The 21,301-nt window shown below is 51.0% G+C and overlaps 2 protein-coding genes across 11 annotated transcripts in view; both read left to right on the top strand.

Annotated features, from left to right (window-relative positions):
* The first annotated feature begins 61 nt into the window (after window positions 1-61).
* PPCS (phosphopantothenoylcysteine synthetase) lies at window positions 62-3,348 on the top strand. 2 transcript variants are annotated; one of them, XM_054085993.1, is made up of 4 exons: window positions 62-577; window positions 1,675-1,778; window positions 2,742-3,080; window positions 3,170-3,348. In XM_054085993.1, the coding sequence occupies exons 1-3, from the start codon at window positions 94-96 to the stop codon at window positions 3,063-3,065; spliced, it is 912 nt and encodes a 303-aa protein (XP_053941968.1). In that variant the 5' UTR covers window positions 62-93; the 3' UTR covers window positions 3,066-3,080; window positions 3,170-3,348. The 2 variants fall into 2 exon arrangements, with proteins under 2 accessions (XP_053941968.1, XP_053941967.1); XM_054085992.1 differs by having other exon boundaries at window positions 2,742-3,194.
* Window positions 3,349-3,461: 113 nt separating this feature from the next.
* Window positions 3,462-21,301, top strand: part of CCDC30 (coiled-coil domain containing 30) — a 33,407-nt gene continuing 15,567 nt past the window's right edge. For 6 of the 9 annotated variants that reach the window (XR_008453256.1, XM_054085989.1, XM_054085988.1 and 3 more), the window contains exons 1-9: window positions 3,462-3,593; window positions 5,498-5,655; window positions 13,250-13,403; window positions 15,132-15,205; window positions 16,804-16,901; window positions 17,066-17,173; window positions 17,579-17,685; window positions 18,491-18,683; window positions 21,035-21,133. Coding sequence is in view for 8 of the 9 variants with exons in the window: in XM_054085989.1 (XP_053941964.1) it covers window positions 15,190-15,205; window positions 16,804-16,901; window positions 17,066-17,173; window positions 17,579-17,685; window positions 18,491-18,683; window positions 21,035-21,133 (621 nt within the window). In the remaining variant the exon portion in view is untranslated. Of the gene's footprint in view, window positions 3,594-4,655; window positions 4,733-5,497; window positions 5,656-13,068; window positions 13,159-13,249; window positions 13,404-14,427; window positions 14,648-15,131; window positions 15,206-16,803; window positions 16,902-17,065; window positions 17,174-17,578; window positions 17,686-18,490; window positions 18,684-21,034; window positions 21,134-21,301 lie in introns of those variants that run through there. The other 3 variants (XM_054085985.1, XM_054085986.1, XM_054085987.1) reach the window with 3 other exon arrangements.

The raw sequence follows: 21,301 nt of genomic DNA, 5'->3' as shown, positions 1-21,301 counted from the left end.
AGGATTGGCTGAAAGGGCCAGAGGGGGCGGGGCGAAGGAACCGGAAGTGGTGGACGGAAGTGAAGTGCCGGTCAGGGTAGGAGAGAGCCGGGCATGGCGTCGGACGGCGCGGAGGCGGAAGCAGCGGCGGAGGCGCGAGTGCGGGCCTGGGCGGCGGCGCAGGCGGCGCGGGGGCGTCGGGTGGCGCTGGTGACGTCGGGGGGGACGCAGGTGGCGCTGGAAGCGCGCGCCGTCCGGTTCTTGGAGAATTTCAGCAGCGGGCGGCGCGGCGCCGTCTCTGCCGAGCGCTTGGTGAGCGCCGGTTACGGCGTCTGCTTCCTGCACCGCGCCCGCTCCGCCTTCCCCTGGGCCAGGGTCCTCCCGCCTAACGGGCCAGCCTTGCTCGACGCCCTCCGTCTCAGCCCCGGGCCGCCGCCCGCCATCACCGCCGACCCCGCCGCTCTCCCCGCCCTGCTGCCGGCTCTCCGGGACTACCGGCGGGCTACCGAGGACGGGGCGCTGCTGGCCATCGAGTTCACCGGCCTTACCGAGTACTTGGCTCTGCTGCGAGCCGCCGCCCGCGCCTTGGCGCCCTTCGGTACGGGAAGGGGAGTCCCGGGTGTGAGGGGGACACGGGGGCAGCCGCGGGTCAGCCCCGGGATCCGGGTGTGAGGCGAAGGGGGGGACCCGAGAGGGTCGCAGGAGCGAGTGGGGTCTGGGTATGTGTCCCAGGTGTGAGGCGGGGGGGCACCCCCGAGGTTCCGGGTGTGAGGGGGACGGGGAGGGGGTCTCGGGGTTCGCGTGAGGGGGGGCGTCCAGGGTCGGAGTGTGAGGGGACGAGGCAAGTCCTTAAGGGGCGTCCCAGACATGAGAGGGACGTAGGGGGTCCGGGGAGTGTGGTGTCCCAGGTGTGAGGGGGCTGGGGGGGACCCGGGACCCCGGCGTTAGGGGACAGGGCAGGGGGCAGCCCTGGGGTTTGGGAGTGAGAGGAGGGGCGCGTCCCTAGGGGGGGATCCAGGAGTGGAGGGGCTACATGGGGCCCATGGTCAGGGAATGAAGGGGTGGGGGGACACGACCCAGGGCCCTGGGTGAGGGGACAGGGGAGCCTCAGGGATGAGAGTGGACCTGGGGCTCAGACATGAGGGGACCGAGGGCAGGGGGCAGCCCTGGGGTCCAGGTGTGAGAGAATGGGGAGTCCTCGTGGGGTGCCAGAGCCTGGGGGTGGGGTACAGGGGATTCCCTGGGTATGGGTGTCCCAGGTGTGTAGCGGGTGGGGAGGGGACCTGGGGTTTAAGCGTGAGCGGACAGGGAGCGTAGGGGGATGTGACCCAGGTCCCAGGTGTGGGAGGAAGGAGGTGACCCAGGGCCCTGGCACGAAGGGGTGAGGTGGCCCTAGGGACCATGAGGCTTTGATGTGAGGGGACAAGGGAACCTGTGGGGGCTCCAGCAGCCAGGCCTGAGAGTGTGGGTGGTCTGGGGGGGCTTGGTGGGAGGGGCAGAGGCAGCACTGGTGGATGACAGGGTCTGTGGGGACCCCGCTGTGTGGGTCGGTGATGGGGGGGTTCTGAAGGGTCCCTGGGCTCCGAGTTGGTGTGAGGGTGGCCCAGCTGGCTCTGGTCCATCCCAGCGCTCCCTGTGCCCAGCTGCTCTGTACGTGCCAGCGTGGTGGTTGACTGTGTTTGTGCTTCCCTGCAGGCTCCAGTGTCATGTTTTACCTGGCAGCTGCCGTGTCGGATTTCTACATCCCCGCCTCAGAGATGCCGGAGCACAAGATCCAGTCCTCAGAGGGGCCCCTCCAGGTGAGGCCCCCCCTTCTGCCTCCTCCCGTGTCCTGCTGGGGTCACAGCTGCCTGGGAATGAGACCTGGGAAAAGCTGCAAAGCAACAATTGCTGGCTGAGAAACCCAGTGTGTTCACCGGGAATGGGAGCCTGCATTTCCACAGAGGCAGAAACCCATGGAAATAGAGGAGTTGCCTCACTTTATCCTTTTCCCTTGGGGATAAGGCAGGATAGGTTCTGCTCTGGCTTGGTGACGTTTATGTTTAGAGTGGGATGAAGAGGATGAGCGGACTTTTCTCATTAGAATAGGAAAGCTGAGACACAACCTGATTCACAGTGGCAGATTCAGAGGTCAGGAAACTGGAAAACAGAGGCTCCTGCCTTTTTTTCCCCCTCATATTTTGGCATATTTATGACTTGTGTGCCTTAAAGAGTCGCTAGGATAAAAGGGGTAGGATTCAACAAGCTGTTTGGATTTTGTTGAGCTGAAAACTTGGACTTAAGAATTGGAGAATCGTGGAATGATTTGGGTTGGAAGGGACCTCAAAGCCCGTCCAGTTCAACCCCCTGCCATAGGCAGGGACACCTCCCACTGGCTCAGGGGCTCCAAGCCCCATCCAATCTGGCCTGGAACCCCTCCAGGGATGGGGCAGCCATGACTCTGCAGTTGTAATCAGTTTTTAATCTTCCTCTGCTTGTGTTTGTATTTCCCAAGGGGTTTTAGCTCTTAAATAACAGCATGTTTGAGTTACATCATTTGAAAGCACCCTGCTCGTTGCTAATACCAGATTAAGAGTTTAGTTTTACAGTGACATTTTAACATTGTTTGGTCAGATCTGAACAAACACTGCCTTGGAAAACTTCTCAGTGTAAATACAATGTGAAGTGAAGCTGGAATTTCCCTAGCATCACCTGCGTCTCTTATTAAAATGCATCATAATGTTTGTACTGAAGCTTCTCTCTGCCGTCTTTCTGCGATGCAGATCACGATGAAGATGGTGCCAAAAATGCTCTCTCCTCTCGTCAAAGAATGGGCCCCAGAGGCGTTTGTGATTTCTTTTAAACTGGAGACGGATCCCTTGATCTTAATCAATAAATCACGGCAGGCTCTGGAGAAATACCGGCACCAGGTGGTGGTGGCAAATGTCCTGGAGTCACGGAGAACCTCCGTTATTATCGTGACCAAAGACTCACAGACTCCGTTGTCGCTCTCAGAGGAGGAGATAGCACAAGGCATGGAGATAGAGGAGAAGATCGTGAGCTACCTCCAGGGCCAGCACACGGCGTTCATAGAGAAGAGAGTCTGAGTTCCAGGTGACATTGTGAGTGGAATGCTGTGGGAGAGGCTGCCGTCCAAAGCTGTGTAACTCTTCGACAGCTCAGTAATGGTTGTTGTCGCTTGCTTTGACAGAGACAAATACACTGATGTGAAAGTGTTCCCAAGGATGGTCTTTGCTATGCTGTCCGAGGGTTGTATCCCTTTATTCCTGTCCCAGGGGAGGCAGAGAAATGGTTTGATGTCTGTACATAAAAGATTTTATCGACTCTTCTGAGGTTCTTTTCAGAGGGAAGGAATGGCACTTTGCGGAAAATCCCATCTCCTGGTTTTATGACTGGAGTGGAGCAACCAAACGGGGCATCGGCTGGTGTGGAAAGTGGAGGTGGAGCAAGTGTGGGAAGGGAGAAAGGAGGGAACGGCTCGTGGGAGAGCTGCAGTGGCTCCTGGGAGAGAATTCATTGCTCTCAGGGGATCCAGTGGACCTGCACATCAGGAACTCTCATGGTTCAAACCATCGGAACTGTACCAGCGTCCCTAAAACTGCTGTTTCATAAAGGTTTTTTTTGTGGGCGCTAGTGGGATGCGGGAGGGATAAAGGCGAGGAGGGAGGTGGGACCTGGCTGGAAGAGAAAGCAGTGAGGGTGGTGGGGCAGTAGGGGTCAGCCCTAGGGGAAGAGCTGCCGTTACATTTTTCCCCACAAAATACCACATTTTGTTTCCTGAGGAATTCACCCTTAGAAGCTGGGAATCCTTTAGAGGGGGGAGAAAACCAGGGTAAGTCCCCAGTTCCACCCAGCTCCTGTTCGAACTCCACTGGGCCGATTCCTGCTGCCCCACTGCCTACTGCTCCTTCATTAGTGTGCGTGCCTGCACGGAGACCACACCCCCCTCATTAACATGCATACATAATGAGAAAGGGTGTGTTCTAGCAGGAGGGGGTGTGACCTCACTGCACATGAGTGTAAGCTAATGGGGGGATGCGTGTGCTGATGGGCTTTTGCCTTGCTGCGTCCGAGTTTGTGCTAATTGGAGGGGGTGTGGCTTAACAGTACATGAATGTATGCAAACGAATGGCATAGCTTCACTGCATAGGTGTATGCAAATGAGGGTGTGGTTTCACGGCGCTAGTGTATGCTAATGAGAGGGCGTGGCTTTGCTGTTCATGAATGTATGCGGAGAGGGCGTTGCTTTGCTGTACAGGAGTCTGTGCTAATGAGGGGGTGGCCTTCACTGCACGGGTGGGTGTTAGTGAGGGGACATGGTCTTGCTGTGCAGGAGTATCTGCTAAGGAGTGGGGCGTGGCCTCGCACGGGTGTGTATGCAGATGAGGGGGCGTGGCCCAGTACCACACGGGTCTACGTAGATATCGGCTGTGCCCTAAAGGAGGGGAGGGGGCGTGTCCCAAGGAGGGGGCGTGGCCTCACAGCGGGAGTGTGTACACTCAGAGGGGCGTGGCCTCGCAAGACATGTGCTTGTTGGAGGCGTGGTCTCACTGCAGACTGTCCTAAGGGAGGGGCGTGGCCTTAGGCGAGAGGGTGTGGTTTCGCCGCCGAGTGTCTCGAAGGGAGGGGCGTGGCCTACCCGTGCGGGGCGTGCCCGCGGCGCACAGCTGGGCGCTGAGGAGGGGGCGTGGCGGGCGCGCGGGGCCGAGGGAAGGGGGGGCTCCGCCGCAGCCCCGGCCCAGAGAGGCGACACGTAAGGGCCCCGTCCCCGTGCCCCCTGCCCCACCGTGTTCCCGCTCCTACCCGTCCCGGTGACTCCCTCCGGGTTCTCCCGGAGCCCCCATCCCAGTGCTCCCAGCTCAACCATGTCCCCAACCCAGCGTGGGCCCCTGTCCTGTCCCTTCGTGATCTCCATCCCAGGGCCCCTGTGTCCTATCCCCTTCATGATCTCCATCCCAGGGCTCCTGTGTCCTATCCCCCTCATGATCTCCATCCCAGGGCTCCTGTGTCCTATCCCCCTCATGGTCTCCATCCCAGGGCCCCTGTGTCCTATCCCCCTCATGGTCTCCATCCCAGGGCCCCTGTGTCCTATCCCTTCATGATCTCCATCCCAGGGCCCCTGTGTCCTATCCCTTCATGATGTCCATCCCAGGGCTCCTGTCCTATCCCTTCATGATCTCCCTCCCAGGGCCCCTGCCCTATCCCTTCATGATCTCCATCCCAGGGCCCCTGTCCTGGCCCCGCTGTGCCCCCACCCCAGTACCTCCACGTCCCCATTCCACCCCGCTGTGCCCCCCATCCCTGCACAGCTGTGTCCCTGTCCCACCACTGCCATGCCCTCCACCCTTCCAGACCCTTCAGTCAAGTGTTTACTATTCCCAGGTGTTAAAAGACATAATCCGTAGTGTCCTACGGACGTTTGAGGTTATCCTGCACAGATTGTAGGATAGAGAGCTCTACTTGCTGTCCCAGCGCTGCTGAACACGCTCGGCTGTAGGGATGTTCTATTTATTTCCAGGTGAAAAGCTACATGCGTTACATCCGTAACCTGACAGAAGAACGGGAACCCCTCACAACTGAGTGTGAAAAGGAAGATGAACAGCTGAGGTTTGAGCTGAGGTGGTTGTAGCTGCCTCCCTTCCCTCTGGAACACGGTCCAGGCCGACGCATTAACAGGTAGTGGTGGATGGGTCTTCCAGCCATGTTGCTTTAAAGCTTCCCTGGGAGCAGGGCAGCGTTTCTCAGGGAGGTTGACCACAGCAGCGTGCACACTTGGTTAGTTGGGAGGCTGGCAAGAGGGTTAATGAAATATTAGCACTGATCTTAATTGATTCAGAGGTTCCTGTCTGCTTTTACTGCCTTTATTCAGTGAATCAGGCAGTTTCTCACTCTGCGTGGCTCCTCTGTTACACTGAGCATCTTCCAGGGGTTGCCTGAAGAGCAGAACTGATGGTGCTGTTTGTTTTGCAACTGTGAATTATTTGACTCTTGAGCTATGTTCCCACTGAACTCAGTGCATTTGCCACTGGCTTTGGTTTAGCCAAAATCCACTTTTTTCATCTCAGCTTTGAAGGCTGGTGCTGTTCACGATGGTGATTGAAAACGTGTCCTCTGTGCGGATTTTAGCCCAGTTATTTTGGTTAAAACAAATTATTTCACTTATATTTGACTTCAGATTATTTGCTTTCTTCTCAAACCCTACAATCCCCTTCAGGAAGAGCAAATACATTTTGTAAATACAAAGATGTTTGACATGGACAGTAGGAGTGAGGGCATCCGCAGCAGCTTTGCCGATGACACCGAGCTGTGTGGTGTGGTTGACCTGCTGGATGGAAGGGATGGATCCAGAGGAACCTTGAGAGGCGGGAGAGGTGGGACCCTGATGGAGAGACTTTTCAGAGATGAGCATGCTGAAGCACCACCTGACAGTCTGGTTCCTCAGGGCAAACCAAGCCATCAATTGGCGTTAAAGATGCTGGTTGAAATGACTGACGAGCCTTGGGGAGCGTCACTGTGGCAGAAACCACTCCTTGTTCTCTTCTCTTCCCCACGAGGTGGCAGGAGAATGACAAGAACATCCCCCAAACTGGCTTTGCATTTATTTCCTCCTAGTGGCTCTGCTCCTCTGGGCTTTTCCCATATTGTGGCTGATTAACACTAGGATGGTGACAGACATCAATGTTCATTACCCTGGTGGGTTGCTAATTGCAAGCGAGCTGTCCCCGAGGGTGTTGGTGGATCTGTGATGCTTTGGTACCATATGGTGTTTCTGGAGGACTTTGGTTTGGGATAGCGCTGTCAGACTTTGAGTTTCAAGACTTGTTATTACCTCACTGATTGTTAGCAGCAATCCTGTGCTATGCATTGATAATTTCAGGATGGTGGCACTGGGTGACACCTTGCCTTCCCCTGGGCTGTCCTTTGGGATGGGATGCCAGCCCTGGTGTGTTTTGGGATGCTTGTGGGTCTTGCAGGACTGGCCTTTTGCTTTGCAGGTTATAAGATCCCCACAGTGGCCGTCTCTGCACCTTCTCCAAGAGCTCTCCGAGGGCTTTGCCTGCTCTGGGTCTCTGCAGCGTTCGCTGTGGCTGTTCCCTGGACCTCTGCTTTTCATCACAGTTTGTGCAGACCAATTCAGACGTGCCTTCTGCATCCTGCAGGCTGAAGGGCTGGAACCAGCAGCCAGTTGTCCTCTGGGTCGTATTCCCCATCTTAGTTTTTGTGGGCGATTGTCCTTAGGAGGGACAAGATGACACTGGAAAAGGGTCTTGTGGAAAGGCAGACCCTGGTCTACTGGGCTTGTTAAAAAGGTGGGCAAGGCAAGAACAGAGGATGGTGGGGAGCTTTTAGAGGCTTGGAATGATTCTGGGTTCAGGTGGGAAAGTGTGGTTGAGGACATGGTTTGAGTCTGTGGGACTAAGGAGGGCCCTGACCTGCAGATGGTGAGGTTTGAGTGGACAGGATCCATCCTGAGCTTGCTTGTAGTGACAGTTGGGAGTCCTGGCTTTGGGTAGCTGAGTGATCAGCCAAGGAAGAGGCAAAGCCTCGGGTGAATACAGGAGATCACTTGCCTGGGCTCTTGGGACTGACTGTGCTCCCTCTTCCAAAATCAACCAAACAGCTCTGCAGCTCCACTAGGTCTGCTAGGAGTGATTTGTTCTACTAAAAAGCTGTTCCCAGTGATAAAAAGTAAGTTTTTACTTACACATTTACTTCTTGCTTAGAACCTGCTTGAGGGGGAATGGTTACTGCAGGGAGCAGTGCTGCTGCTTCTATTGATCCGAGCTTTGCCTCGTTCGGTACCACTGCCCAGAGAGAAATTTTTCCTTCCCTCGAGGCAGTTCCCAATCCCTTTCTGACGGTTCTCGTCGCATGCGCCTCAGTGTTTTTGGAGGGGAAGTCGATAACTCATGCTCTGAGTTACCAAAAGCCCTTCTGAAAAACAAATGTAACAGCAGTAAAACACAGCGCTGCTGCCTTGATTTGTTTAAAACGTGAAAGAAAAAGGATAAATCACCATAGGCTGATGTTATTTATTGTAACAATTGCTCTGCTTAAACAGAGCCAGCATGGATGAGACAACGCGGCTTCTGTGGTGGGTGGGAGGATGCTGCTGGACTGCTCATCCCTGGGAAATTCCCTGGGTCAAGACACCCCATAAATATAAAATGTGTTTCCAAACAAGTGAGCACAGAGATGATGCGGGAGATAGTGGTGGGAACACACTGGTGCAGATGTACAACGTTGCCCCTGTGAGGTGTTTGCCCTGCTTAAACAGGTTGGAGGTGGTAGGGAAGGTGTTTGAGGTACTCATCGTTAATGGGATTTTCCAAGCCTGCATACAGCCCACTCCTCTTGTCCTCCTGAGGTCCAGCACCTGCGTCGGGGCAAACCCAAACACAAATCCAGGCTGGGCGGAGAATGGATTGGTAGCAGCCCTGAAGAGAAGGACTTGGGGTGCTGGGAGATGAGCTCAACATAAGCTGGCGGCGTGTGCTCATAGCCTCAAAAGCCAACCATGTCCTGCGCTGCATCCAGAGCAGTGGGACCAGCAGGTGAGGGAGGAGATTCTGCCCCTCTGCTTTGCTCTGGTGAGATCCCACCTGGAGCCCTGTGCCCAGTTCTGGAGCCCTCAGCATAGGAAGGACATGGATTTGTTGGAACAAGTCCAAAGGAAACCATGAAGATGTTTCGAGAGCTGGAGCACCTCCCATCCAGGGACAGGCTGAGAGAGTTGGGGTTGTTCAGCCTGGAGAAGAGAAAGCTGCAGCGAGACCTTAGAGCAGCTTCCAGGGCTGAAAGGGGCTCCAAAGCTGGGGAGGGGCTCTGGATCAAGGAGTGAAGGGATAAGACAAGGGGGAATGGTTTTGAGCTGAAAGAGGGGAGATTGAAATGAAATACTAGAAGAAATCCCAGGGTATGGTTGCCTTTCTGGGTGGCGAGCACCCACCGCTTAGGGTGCTGGAGTTAGACACCTGAAGTTAATCAGAGCAAATATTGCTCATGCAGGATACACACACAGCTCTGGACAAGCCTGTTTCTCAATTCCACGTGCTGGATTTAACAGTGCAGTCACGTCCAAAGGCTCAAATCAATCGCCTGTTTCCACTCGTTGTTTTGCAACCAGCTCTGTCCAACCCTATGGATGGAAAACACCCTGCGGTTTCCCATTCGCCTTCCCCTGTGGTTACAAATTACGGTGTTCAATGAGGAGGTCAAACACGGCTGGCTTGCAGCTTTCCTGCGTGAAGCAGAGCAAAATACTGTGTTCTGTAGTTTAGAAACCAGCTGTCCACTGTTCTGTATGCATTCCGAAAAGAGCCCCTCCTCAGCTTTCCTGGAGCCCCTTTCTGTATTAGAAGCTGCTCTAAGTTCTCCCCAGAGACTTCTCCAGGCTGAACAACACCAACTCTCTCAGCCTGTCCTTGTACAGGAGGTGCTCCAGCCCTTGGATCATCTCCGTGGCCTCCTCTGGACTCACTCCAACAGCTCCATGTCCTTCCTGTGCTGAGGACTCCAGAACTGGACACAGGGCTCCAGGTGGGGTCTCACCAGAGCAGAGCAGAGCAGAGGGGCAGAATCCCCTCCCTCCCTGCTGGTCCCACTGTTCCGGATGCAGCGCAGGATATGGTTGGCTTTTCAGGCTGTGAGCACACGTTGCCGGCTTGTGCTGAGCTCATCCCCCAGCACCCCAAGTCCTTCTCCTCAGCACTGCTCCCAATCCATTATCTTCCCAGCCTGGAATGACTCCCCCACTTAAAGCAAGGCAGCAGAACTTGGTTTAGATCTAGCAGGTCCTATCAACTGCTTGGCAGGGGTAGTGGAAGTGAGCAGAAATGTCAGGACGGATCAAAAACGTTGGGACAGAGGGAGCAGAGCTGAGTGAATACGTAAGAGCAAGGAATAGGAGGCAGCAAGGGAGGTGAGACGCAGGAGAAAATACTAAATATTTTGTGAGCTGTTGGCTGGCTCGAGGGCTGTTTTGGTGGGAAGCGTTTAGAGGATGCAGATCCAGAAGGAATCCGGCTTCATCTATTGCTCTGCTCACAGAAAGCCTTGTCTTGCAGAAGCCCAGCTGAAGGAGGGGAAGGAAATGCTGGAGCAGGAGGGCTTGGCCGAAGCAGCTCACAGCAATGCCAGCGATCAGATTGCGTATTTACTGGTGGAAAGAATGGCACCGCCTGAGGAACTGGAGATGGTGGATCAGAGGTTGAGTTCACACAGCTGCATGGAGTGGCTGTGTGTGGCACAGCTTCAGGTACCTCCTGCTTGAGCTGCTCAGCCTGGATGGAAGCACTGCGGAAAAGGATGTCTTTGAGATGTTTTTTGAAGGAGAAATATTTCATAGAATCATGGCGTGGTTTGCATTGGAAGGGACCTCAAAGTCCATCTAGTTCCAACCCCTATACCATGGGCAGGGACACCTCCCACTGGATCAGGGGGCTCAAAGCTCCATCCAACTGAACCTTGAACACCTCCAGGGATTTCTCCTATTTATGAGGACACTTTGGATTCTTAATGCTGAAGCTGATTTCTGTATTATCTTATATTTACATTTGTTTTGTTCCTATGTATTGCTTAGGGACAATGAACAGGATTAATTTTAACAGAAAACATTGAAGAGTTTGTGATGTAGTTGGCCTGATGATCTTCGTTAGGTAGTAATGACTTTATGCTAATCCGGATTTCCCGATCCGGTGTTTAATTTGAATGTCCGAGTTCCCCTGAAAATGATTAATTTAGGAAAAAACTTTCCCTATACTTAAGATGAGGTTAAAACTCTTCCCTTGTGTTCCAGCTGCTGAGCTGGAAGGTGTTGGTTCACAAAATCTCTGCTTACAAGCAGAGATTAAACAAATAAACCTAAGATTAAGTAAATAAACTTCATGGTGTTTTTGCTTTCAGAAGTTCAGATGAAGAGCACTGGGAAATGGCAGAGAGACAGTTTGTAGTAGATCACTTCTATTAGAATCATGGAATCACCAAGGTTGGAAAAGACCTCTCAGTTCATCCAGTCCAACCGTCAGCCCAACCCCACTGTGCCTACTTAACCATGTCCTGAAGTGCCACCTCTACATGTTTTTTTACCCCCTCCAGGGATGGAGATTCCACCACTGCCCTGGGCACCCTCTGCCAGTGCTTCGCCACTCTTTCAGTAAATAAATTTTCTCTAAAATTTAGGGCCATCTCCCTCCCACCAAGGCCGATCCCCTGGTAGGCAGACAGGCCTGTAAAAACCTTCTACGCACTTTTGATGCAGCTGCTGAGAGGAACGAGACTTGAGAAAATGTGTTCTTGCATGATTGAAGCCCATGATAAGCTTAATGCTCCTTGTTTCTAAGCAAACACAACTCCTGCAGTTCCCATACTGGGCTCCTTTTCTTCTATGGTTTCAAACCAGGTGAAAGATGCATTGGTGATCTATTTTTTTTCAGGAAAACAGTTTCTCAGGAGCGAGTTGTTGATTCTCCCAGGATGATGTCATTGTTCTCCATGCCTGTGAACTAGAAAGTGTTCATTAAGCACCTCATTGTTTTGGGTAGCATCACTCTTGTTTTACAGAATCATTCGAGTCAGGGCAGTGTTGCAGGTTAATGGGTTAATTGCTGTTGTTACTCTGTTTATTGGAACATGGAGCCTTTCTTTTTCTCCAATGACCTGTTACACACTTCTTTCACTCTTAAACTGAAGGTCCAGATATGTTCCTGTCTCTTACAGCAATGAATGCGGCTTTTAGCTGGGCTGCTCAAGCGTAAGTGATTTTTATGATGCATCCTCGCTCATGCAAAATGCAGGGTGCAAACACGCCTCTCTGTGTCGTCGTCTCTAATATCTACGTGGGGAAATATTTTCTGGCCTCTCGTAGAAGACACAAGTGTGCAAGTACACTCACCTCTCTAGAGCCAAGTGGCAAAATCACAGAATTAGAATGTCATGAGCTGGAAGGGACCCACAGCGATCATCGTGTCCAACTCCTGTCTGTGCACAGGACAACCCCAAGGTTCACGCCGTATGTCTGAGGGTGTTGGCCAAGTGCTTCTTGAGTCTTATCAAGCTTGGCGCTGTGACTGCTTAATATTAATGACAAACAGCCTCCTGAGTGTTCACAAATCCTTGATGCTGGCCTGTGTGTGCAGGGGAGCAGGAATCTTTTAGCTCCATGAGCAGTTCAAAAGAGAGGGACACGAGGAGGCATCCCAGCGTTGCTTTGGTAAAGTAAGCCAAGCATACTCGGCACCACTAGGTTTCTTTGGGCAAAGTTACACCCACAGGCTTTAAAAGGAAGATGCCATCGAGATCACGGCTTTTAAAACCAGTAGTGAACCCACGGAGTTCCCAGTAATAGCTGGGACAACAAAGGATTGATTTGGAAGTGTTCAAGGCCAGGTTGGATGAGGCTTTGAGCCCCTTGATCCAGCGGGAGGCATCCCTGCCCATGGCAGGGGGTTGGAACTGGATGGGCTTTGAGGTCCCTTCCAACCCAAACTGTTCCATGATTCTTAATCAAAGTCATGTACAGAATTCACTTGTCCTTGGAGCAAACTCTCACGCGGTGTGGTGGAGCCCCCGGCAAGAACTTCCTATATGTACTGTGTTTGGAAAGGTGTTGTCATTAATGGCATTGTCTCAAGGATGATCTTTTCCAACCTTAATGATTCTATGAAAGCAGAGCCTCGTGTAGGGAAGAGCCACAGAATGCTGTTCAACACCTGTGTTTTTCCATGTGTCCATGGTGAAGAGGGTTATCCGTTGCCTCTCTGTCTTCTGCCTCTGTGGTGGCTTTTTTAGCCTGGAGAAGAAGAGGCTGAGGGGAGACCTTATTGCTCTCTACAACTACCTGAAAGGAGGTTGTGGAGAGGAGGGAGCTGGGCTCTTCTCCCAAGTGACAGGGGACAGGACAAGGGGGAATGGCCTCCAGCTCCACCAGGGGAGGTTCAGGCTGGACATCAGGAAAAAAAATTCATGGAAAGGGCCATTGGGCACTGGAACAGGCTGGTGATTGAGTCACCTTCCCTGGAGGTATTTAAAGTATGGATGGATGAGGTGCTGAGGGGCATGGTTTAGGGAGTGTTAGGAATGGTTGGACTCAATGATCCAGTAGGTCCTTTCCAACTTGGTGATTCTATGATTCGAACAGCTCACCAGCTTGGTGTTTGTGTTGCCATCCTGCTCTGGCAGGTCAGGAGCAGTGCAGAGTGGGAACCTGCCTCGGTCACATCGCCGGGAGGGTTATCTTATTTCTATTGGAGCATTAGCCCTTGCATTTCAGTTCTACAGGGAAGAGCTGGAGAGGGAACAAGCATCACGTACAAGAGTTGAACAAGATCTGGATGAGGGCACACAGAGGTTGCTGATGGCCCAGGAAGAGATCCGGAGGTGGGCAGATGAGGTGGATGCACAAAGAAAGGAGCAGAACAATATCGGTGAGTGCTTCTCTTGTGGCCTTGTGCCGTTCCTAATTAGTGGCCTGCATTTAGCTCAACCTGACTGGCATAAGCCTTGGCCTGCTCACCCAGAAAAGCTTTCCCGTGTCCTCTCTTTTGTAACATGGAAAAATCAGTGTCAGATGTTAGCCTGGTACCCAGGAGATCTGAAAGAAGTTGTTAACACCGTCAGGAGTCAATGAATTCTGTGTGGAGAAAGCTGAGACACTCTCTGATCCGTGATTACAGCAGCAGTGCCTTAACCACCTTCTCCCTGGCTCATACACAGGGAGAAATTCATGCCCTGGGAGAGGCTGAAGAGGAAATACAGCTCGGGCCAGAAACAGGATAGCTAAAGTAGTGTGTCCGCAGTGTTCTTCGGATGCTGTGTTTGGAATGCTGCCTCATTATGAGTTGTAAGCAGGTGCTCATAATGAGCTTATCAGCAGTCTTGAAGCGACTGCTTTGGTTCTTATCTCTGCTAATATTTGCTTAACTTCCATATTGAAATAACTGGTGGTGTCCAGCCCTTAAGTAAGACTTCTTTTTTTAAATACTGACTGTAAAAATAGACAGTTTTCTAGAGGGAAATCAAACTGCTTGATAGAGCTCCTGTTGGAGTAGTCCCTATCACCAGGAGCTTCACCTCTACCTCCTGCAGGAGATTTCCCAAGGGAAACACTATTTTCTACATGCTTTTTGTCTTGGATGCTTACGTTGTCCCACAATCTGTGATGCAGAATTTCATTAGAGAACAGGAAAATCATAGTGATAGAATACTTTGGGTTGGAAGGGATCTTTAGAGGTCATCCGGTCTGTCCCTCCTGCAGGAGCAGGGACATCTTTAACCAGATCAGGTTGAGATAACACATTTGTGCCCCACATCCCTTTGCAGAGACTGGAAGCGCCTGAGTAGGGTTTATGGGCGAATCGAGGGCTTGATGCCAACTTTGCAGTTCACGCACAGCACTCAGACCTGGCTAAACCTTCCAGCCAGCCTCCAAACCCATCGTTTACAGCCTTTTAATCATAGGGCATGGAAATGAGCGCTCTGCAGGCGTCTGCTTTGTGTATCGATTGATACAAACGCATCCCTGGGGATGTTGATGTTGTGTTGCAGCCTCCAACCAGTCCTGCTTCTCCTGATCGCAGCTGGGATCCTCTCCGCGGATCGTAGGCTGCGCGGGAAAATCCGTGCTTTATAATCTTTTTAATTGTCAAATGAATATAAGGCTTTACAAACTGTGAGTAAGGGTGTAATGCTCGGTACGTGTGTGTGTGATTGATCAAGCTGCGAGTATGAGTGTGTAAAATTGGTGTTAGAGCTTTATAGTACTTTCCCGATACTAAATGTCCGTATGCCTTCTCCTGACGGGCTTCAGAGCCAACTGCTCCGTACATAAATTGACTTTTCTAGTAAAAACCGAAAATGAAATCTCTGCTCTTTACTAAAACTCCATTTAAACAGTGTGTTTTCATTGCAGCTGCTTGCTTGCATTGAGAAGAAAATACAAATCACTTCTGGGCAGTTTGTAGCCTGGTTGTTGGTTGGTGGTGATGACAATTAGAGAGTTTTAATTGTGTGCCTGGCTGCTGCTCCTGCTTTATTTTTTTTCTTCAGTTTTCTTTCAAGTCTGTATTTAAGGGCGTTAAAAATATTGTTGGATTTTGTGTTCGGAAGCAAACAAATGGACCAACAGAGCAAAACTATCTCTGTTATCCTCTTAGAATCTGTGTCGTGGTTGGCCCTGGAAGCACCTGAGAGCCAGGAAGAAGGGGTGATCAAATGGAGAGAGAGAGAGGTAAGTCACAAGTAGAGAAGATCTAGAGTTTTATCAAGGCTTTCTGTAGTGGTAAATGGGCTTTTCAGCAAAATTAACACTTTGCTAGAAAGGATTTCTTTGCCTTTTACTTTAAATTACAAAACTGAAGTTCCAAGTTCAAAATCCTTCTTTGAAACAGGAGTTTGAGGTTGTAGGGGTTGGTTTTGGCCACACTGAGACCAGGAAAGAAGATATGGTTTTATTTTTGCCTGAATAAAACTCAAATTTCAGTTGAAATTTCCTGTGCCCAGTGTTAAGCTGAAAAGGGAAAAATCTTTATTCGCCTTTCCTGTGAGCAAAACTGCCTCTCCTGAGTTTTTATCAGGATACCAGTGCATACTCGGAGGTGTTTCTGTCAGCGTGCTTTAGTACAAACATCTTTTCCTATTTCTTGCACTTGAAACACTGCGTACTTTGCATTAATGGGTGTGAAGGCTGCGTGTGTTTTGTGATTCAGACTTGAACAGTGGGAATGCAACCAGGTTTTTTGCTGTATTGGCTGTTTCCTAAGCGCTGACGCTGGCACAGCACTGGTAACTGATAATGCTGGTGTTTCTGCTTGTGAATCCTACAATGAAAATAAGGAACGTGTTGGGGTTTTTCGAAGCTTACTTTGTTGGTTTTTTTTGTGAAACCTAAATATGATGTGAAAATTGTGGTGTGAATGTTGGGGTTGTCCTGTGCAGGGACAGGAGTTGGACTCGATGATCCTTGTGGGTCCCTTCCAGCTTAGGATATTCTATGATATCTGAGGGGTGAGGCATTTTCCATGAGCTAGAGGGAAACTGAATCCCTGGAATAACTGGAGAGGCTGCTGTGCTCTATGGCCAGAGGGCAAGGGAGGGGATTCTCCCTCTCTACTCCACACTTGTGAGACCCCACCTGGAGTCCTGTGTCCAGTTCTGGAATCCCCTATATTAGAAGGACGTGGAACTGTTGCAACAGGTCCAGAGGAGGCCACAGCGATGATCTGAGGGCTGAAGCACCTCTGCTGCAACAACAGAGAGTTGGGGTTGTTCAGCCTGGAGAAGAGAAGGTTGCTGGGAGACCTTAGAGCAGCTTCCAGTCCTGAAAGGGGCTCCAGGAAAGCTGGGGAGGGGCTCTTTATGAGGGTCTGGAGCAATGGGACGAGGGAGAATGACTTTAAATTGGAAGGGGGAAGATTTAGATGAGACATTAGGAAGAAATTCTTCACGATGAGGGTGGGGAGGCCCTGGCCCAGGTTGCCCAGAGCAGTGGGGGCTGCCCCATCCCTGGAGGGGTTCAAGGCCAGGTTGGATGGGGCTTGGAGCCCCTGATCCAGTGGAGGTGTCCCTGCCCATGGCAGGGGGTGGAACCAGATGGGCTTTGAGGTCCTTTCCAACCCAAATCATTGTATGATTCTACGAAACATCAGCCTCTACTGTCCGAGTAAGAGAATGTGTTCCCATGTGTATGGGGAGCTCCCCTCTGTGCTGTCCCACGCATACACCTCCGTTTCTGCCAGAAACCTCATTTGTGTGATAGTTCCCTTTGGACCCTGGGGAAGGTGCAGGGCCACACCAGGGCTGAGGACCGGTTTGTTCCATTCTGTACAGACAGGGCTGAGCTACAGAAGTCCATGGACAAGGAAATTCTTGCATTGCGAGCACGGGTCCAAACGCTCGACTTGGAAAGGAAAGCATTCCTCGATCTAGTGAGTACCTGTCTCCTGCTGCTGGATCTCCCAGCCTTCTGTGGCAGATGGTAATGTTAATAAATCTTCAGTTTACTGACAGCAAATTTGAGGGGAATCTTAATTTTCTTAGACAGTAAAGTGAGTGTTCCCCAGAAATAAAAACAAGTGTTTTCCTTTTGAAGGTTGAACAGCTCAAAGAGGAGATCTGTGAGTATCAGAAGAGTGAGAAGCAAGGACTTCCATTGCCTGCGCCAACCGAGATGGAAGAAGTTGCAGCATGCTTGCTGCAGGTGTGTTCAGGGACTCTTTGTTTGCCTTCTTAGAAAGCAAATTGAACAGATGAGCTCCACTCTGCTTTCAGCCCCGTGCTGTAAATTATGAGACACAGCTGATGTTCTCCTCTCTGCCTGTGTGTGAGAGCATCCTGTGCAGTTGTGATGCAGGATTTGTGCTGGGCGTGACAAATACACTGATGTTTAGAGCACATCTGTTGGCATAAGCAGATGCCTTCATAATTATTATGGGTCTTGGGTGGGTTTTGCTCCTCTGGACAGTGGATTATCCAGTGCAGGTGCATGTAGTAGATGTAGCTCATTTTTCCTAGCTCTCCCATTCATTTAGGAGGGACTCATTGGAATTGCGTTGTGCTAGGATTTTGGTCTAAATTACACGCTGACTTTTCATTTTCTCTTCAGTCACAGGGCACAAAGGATGACGGAAGAGTCGAAGAAGACCATGGTTCAGGCAAAGCTGGCTCAGATCAAGAAGACAGAAATCAGAGCAACGAAACACTTCATAAAAGGTGAGTGATCTAGAAATCCATCCTCACCTGTTGCATTTGTGCTGTGGTTATCTGGCGCTCTGGCTGCTGGTATTCTGTCCTGCAGAGCAGCCTATTCAAGTATTGGGTTCTTTAGAAAAATCTTGGGTACCAGCTTTGTTCCTCTGCTCCCAGATGAGAAACTTTGGAGGCAACGCAGTCCTGAGGGAGTCTGTAGCCCTCGATATCAAGAATGCAGCCTGTTTTCTGCTGCTTTCTCCAGTTTGTTGCTTTTCTTGAAGAATAAAGTTAGGTTTTTGTGTCTCTCTGCAGATAAAAGTCTTTGTTTTCCAAATTATTTTGTTGCTGGGAAGATTTCTCTACATTTGGCTCGTGGCCAGGGACGTACCATGACAGCTTGGCTTTTAGACTGCAATATGTAAACTGGGATTTTTAAGGGAAGTCTAAGCTTCGTTCCCCTGTGGCCCTAATCAGGAAGCTGCTGCTGAGCCCCTTCTGGCAGGTTCAGGGTGGAAAGGGGCTCTGATCCCATGGCTTTGTCTCTCCTGCTCCTCTTCAAGTGCCCAAGCCTGTTCCTACACCTCAAGCAGCTGAGTTTATCTTCATCATTACTTGTGCAGAGCCCATCACCAATAATTCCTGCTCATTGATGTGTTAATAAGAGCAGGCACAGGTCGTGCTGGATGTGAGGCTTGAAAGTATCAGGACTGAAATATTCCATAGCAAAACATGTCTTGGCTCTTCCTCACCAGCAGGTGTGGTTTGGATGTGTGTCTGTGTCTACATAGCGGTTCCAGCTTTGGTGATGTTGGTCTTTGGTGCATAGGTGCCGAGAGGTGATTGAAAACATCGAGGGCAGGAATTCCCAGCTCCTTCACAAGCTGCAAAAACTGGAGCAGGAGCACGAGGATTTGGTTGAGCGCAATGAAGAGCTGGAATCCATTCTGGGAGAGAGACACATCCAAACTAAGCAAGAGAAGGAACAGTTTGAGAGTGAGGTGGAGGGACTTCACTGGAAGGTAAGTAGGGAATGGAAGAAATACGGTTTGGTTTTGTTTAATTGTAGCTGTTTGTTTTATCCCACCCCTGCACTCCCTGATCAAGAGCCCCTCCCCAGCTTTCCAAGAGCCCCTTTCCATACTGGAAGCTGCTGTAAGGTCTCCTTGGAGCCTTCTCTTCTCCAGGCTGTCCCCCATCACTGAGCTTTTGTTTAAATCAGGTTTTTTTTCAGCACACACTAAAATGTTTCTCGCTGCAATAGAATAAACACAACCCTTCACAAATCAAACAAGATGCATTTCCAGTTTGGAGAAATCCCTTCTGTGCTCAGTGTGTTGTTAAGCAGATCCCTGGGAACAGTGGGGGGCACTGAGTAGCCAGGGAGACTCAAGGCATTTCATCTGGCATGAGCTTGGCAGCCCTGTAGCTGAAAAAGAGACAGAAAAGAGGCAGGCAGGGCAGCGGAGGAGAGAGACAGATTGCAAGATGAAAGAGGAAAGTGGGTTAAACTTCAGCTAAATCCATCTGCTACAATGGAATGCTGCAGAGCTGCACCCTTCATCTCCAGGGGGGCTTTTGGGTGCTGCGTGGAGGCAAGTGCCCTGGAGCTGGGAGAAAGAAGTGCTGCTGGGTGTTTGCCAGGCTGCCCAATGTGAGAAGGACTTGGAAATCTGTTCTGTTTTGGCACATCTACAAAAATCTTGGCTGATTAAGCCACTGACTCGGAACGAGGACAGCACAATACAATGCGGGTATTGTTCTGCCCTTGGCATGGGCCTTATGTGCACAACTTAAACACTTAAAAGTTAGCAGCTTGGAGGAAAACTAAGCACAATGATGGAAATGCATAGCTGGGTGTCAGCTTCATGGCCAGAGGTTGGCTGGAGGGTGGGAAGAGGAGGCTTATTGTGCTTTTGAGACGCCTTCCACAGCTCTAATGTCCTGTTGAACCCCAAATGATCATCTAATTGCGCAAGAAAAGGGCTGTTTATTGCCCTCCAGCTCTTCTGGAAGAGGCCTAGGTGTTTCACCCCACCAATTTCCTTTGAACACCTTGGCTGGGTAACATCATCAATCTTAAATGGTATCAGAGCAGCTCTCCTGTTGAGGATCATACTCTGCTGGGAGCTTCAAGAGGGCCATCTTGTGCCTGAAGCCTGTCAGTGAAAGCAAAGCTCCTGGGCTTTAACGTGCTGCTTTGGAGTCCCTTTAAACGATCCGGGGTTGGCAAGGACTCGGCAGTTCTTGGGATCTGGAGAAGAATGAAAAATGATCTCTGAATAAATGCAAAGAGAGAATGGTGGGAAAGGTATAAGGCGTGTTATGTGCTTCACCATGCACTCATCTGTGTGAGTGGAGCGATGGACGTTGCTCGTATGGGGAATGCTGTGTACAGATGAGGTCCAGCCACGGATGACATCCAGCTGCATCTCCTCCCCATGTCCCTGCTCACTCTTCAGCATCGTTCAGTGAAAGTCCAGCTCGGGCAGCTGGGGAGGTCAGCTTGGTGGTTTAGAAATAAGAAGAACAGCACAAAGTTTATTCTCAGTGTAAGGAGCGGAAAGGAAAGGCTTCTGGCTGGCAGTATAGCCGAGCTGGGTTGCAAGTGCTAAGACTTGGGTTTTGCAAAAAGATCTGCAGGAACTGTCTTCAGGAGGAGAAGCTGGACTGCTCCTGGCTCCTTTGAGCCCTTTACAACTCCAGTAATCGTTCCCATGAGATCCTCTCCCAGGGCAGGCTCCTAAGAGGTCTGTGTGTGAATGCAGAGTGAGCACTCATCCAGGCAAACTCTTTTCTGCCAGGAGGAGCACAGAGGTCAGTATTCTGTTGGCTCAAGATGAGACTCCTCAGAGCCTTGCAGGAGGGAGTTATAGCCTCCTTTGAGTGGTGGGGGTACCAGGATGAGCCCTGGTGGACTTGGTCTAACATCTCCTTGGATGAAATCAGCTATAGGGGAGTGGGTGCTGCTCCCTGAGCACTACAAGCATGTGGGAAAGGAGGACAACCCAGGATCAGGGACTCCTCAGCGTCTCGTGAGGCCCTCTGTGCTGGGAGAGGCCTTCCACAAGCTGTGGAAGCCTTGAATTTTCACCATACGTCTGTGTTGTTTCTCTCCTTTTGTGGAGCGGGGTTCGTTTCTTCTCTGACTTGGCCCTGGATGGCTCCTTCACCCTTTGAAGCAGCAGGATGAAAGATGTGAGCTGGAGCTGGCCCATGCTGGCGACTGTCCACGTCCTCTCCTGCTCCTTGCTTCCAAACATGGGCTTTACGCTGTAATGGCAACACAAGAAGTGATGTAGTAGCTGTTGGGTGTTTAGTGCTAGTTGTGAGTCCTGGTTTGGCTTTAACTTGTGCTTTGTCTCTGGCTCAGATCACTAGTTTAGAAACAGAGTTACTTGAAGTGCAGAAGAACAAAACTGAGATGAGTGGGGAAGTGCAGGCATCACCTGGAGCACAAGAGATGCAAGAGGTAAGAGGTTTATCCTTGGGTATGGAATTGGTTTGTTCAGAAATGTGTTAAACAAGCATCTCCTATGAATTCTTTTTGTCACTACCTTGTGAATTTGTAGCCATCAGCACACGCAAGACGGATGGATGTCTTTGTAGAACGCAGCTAACATGCCAATATTATCTCCCT

This window comes from Cuculus canorus, chromosome 21, assembly GCF_017976375.1.
Source record: "Cuculus canorus isolate bCucCan1 chromosome 21, bCucCan1.pri, whole genome shotgun sequence".
NCBI classification, from domain to species: Eukaryota; Metazoa; Chordata; class Aves; order Cuculiformes; family Cuculidae; genus Cuculus; species Cuculus canorus.
This window is presented reverse-complemented; position numbering and strand designations above follow the sequence as displayed.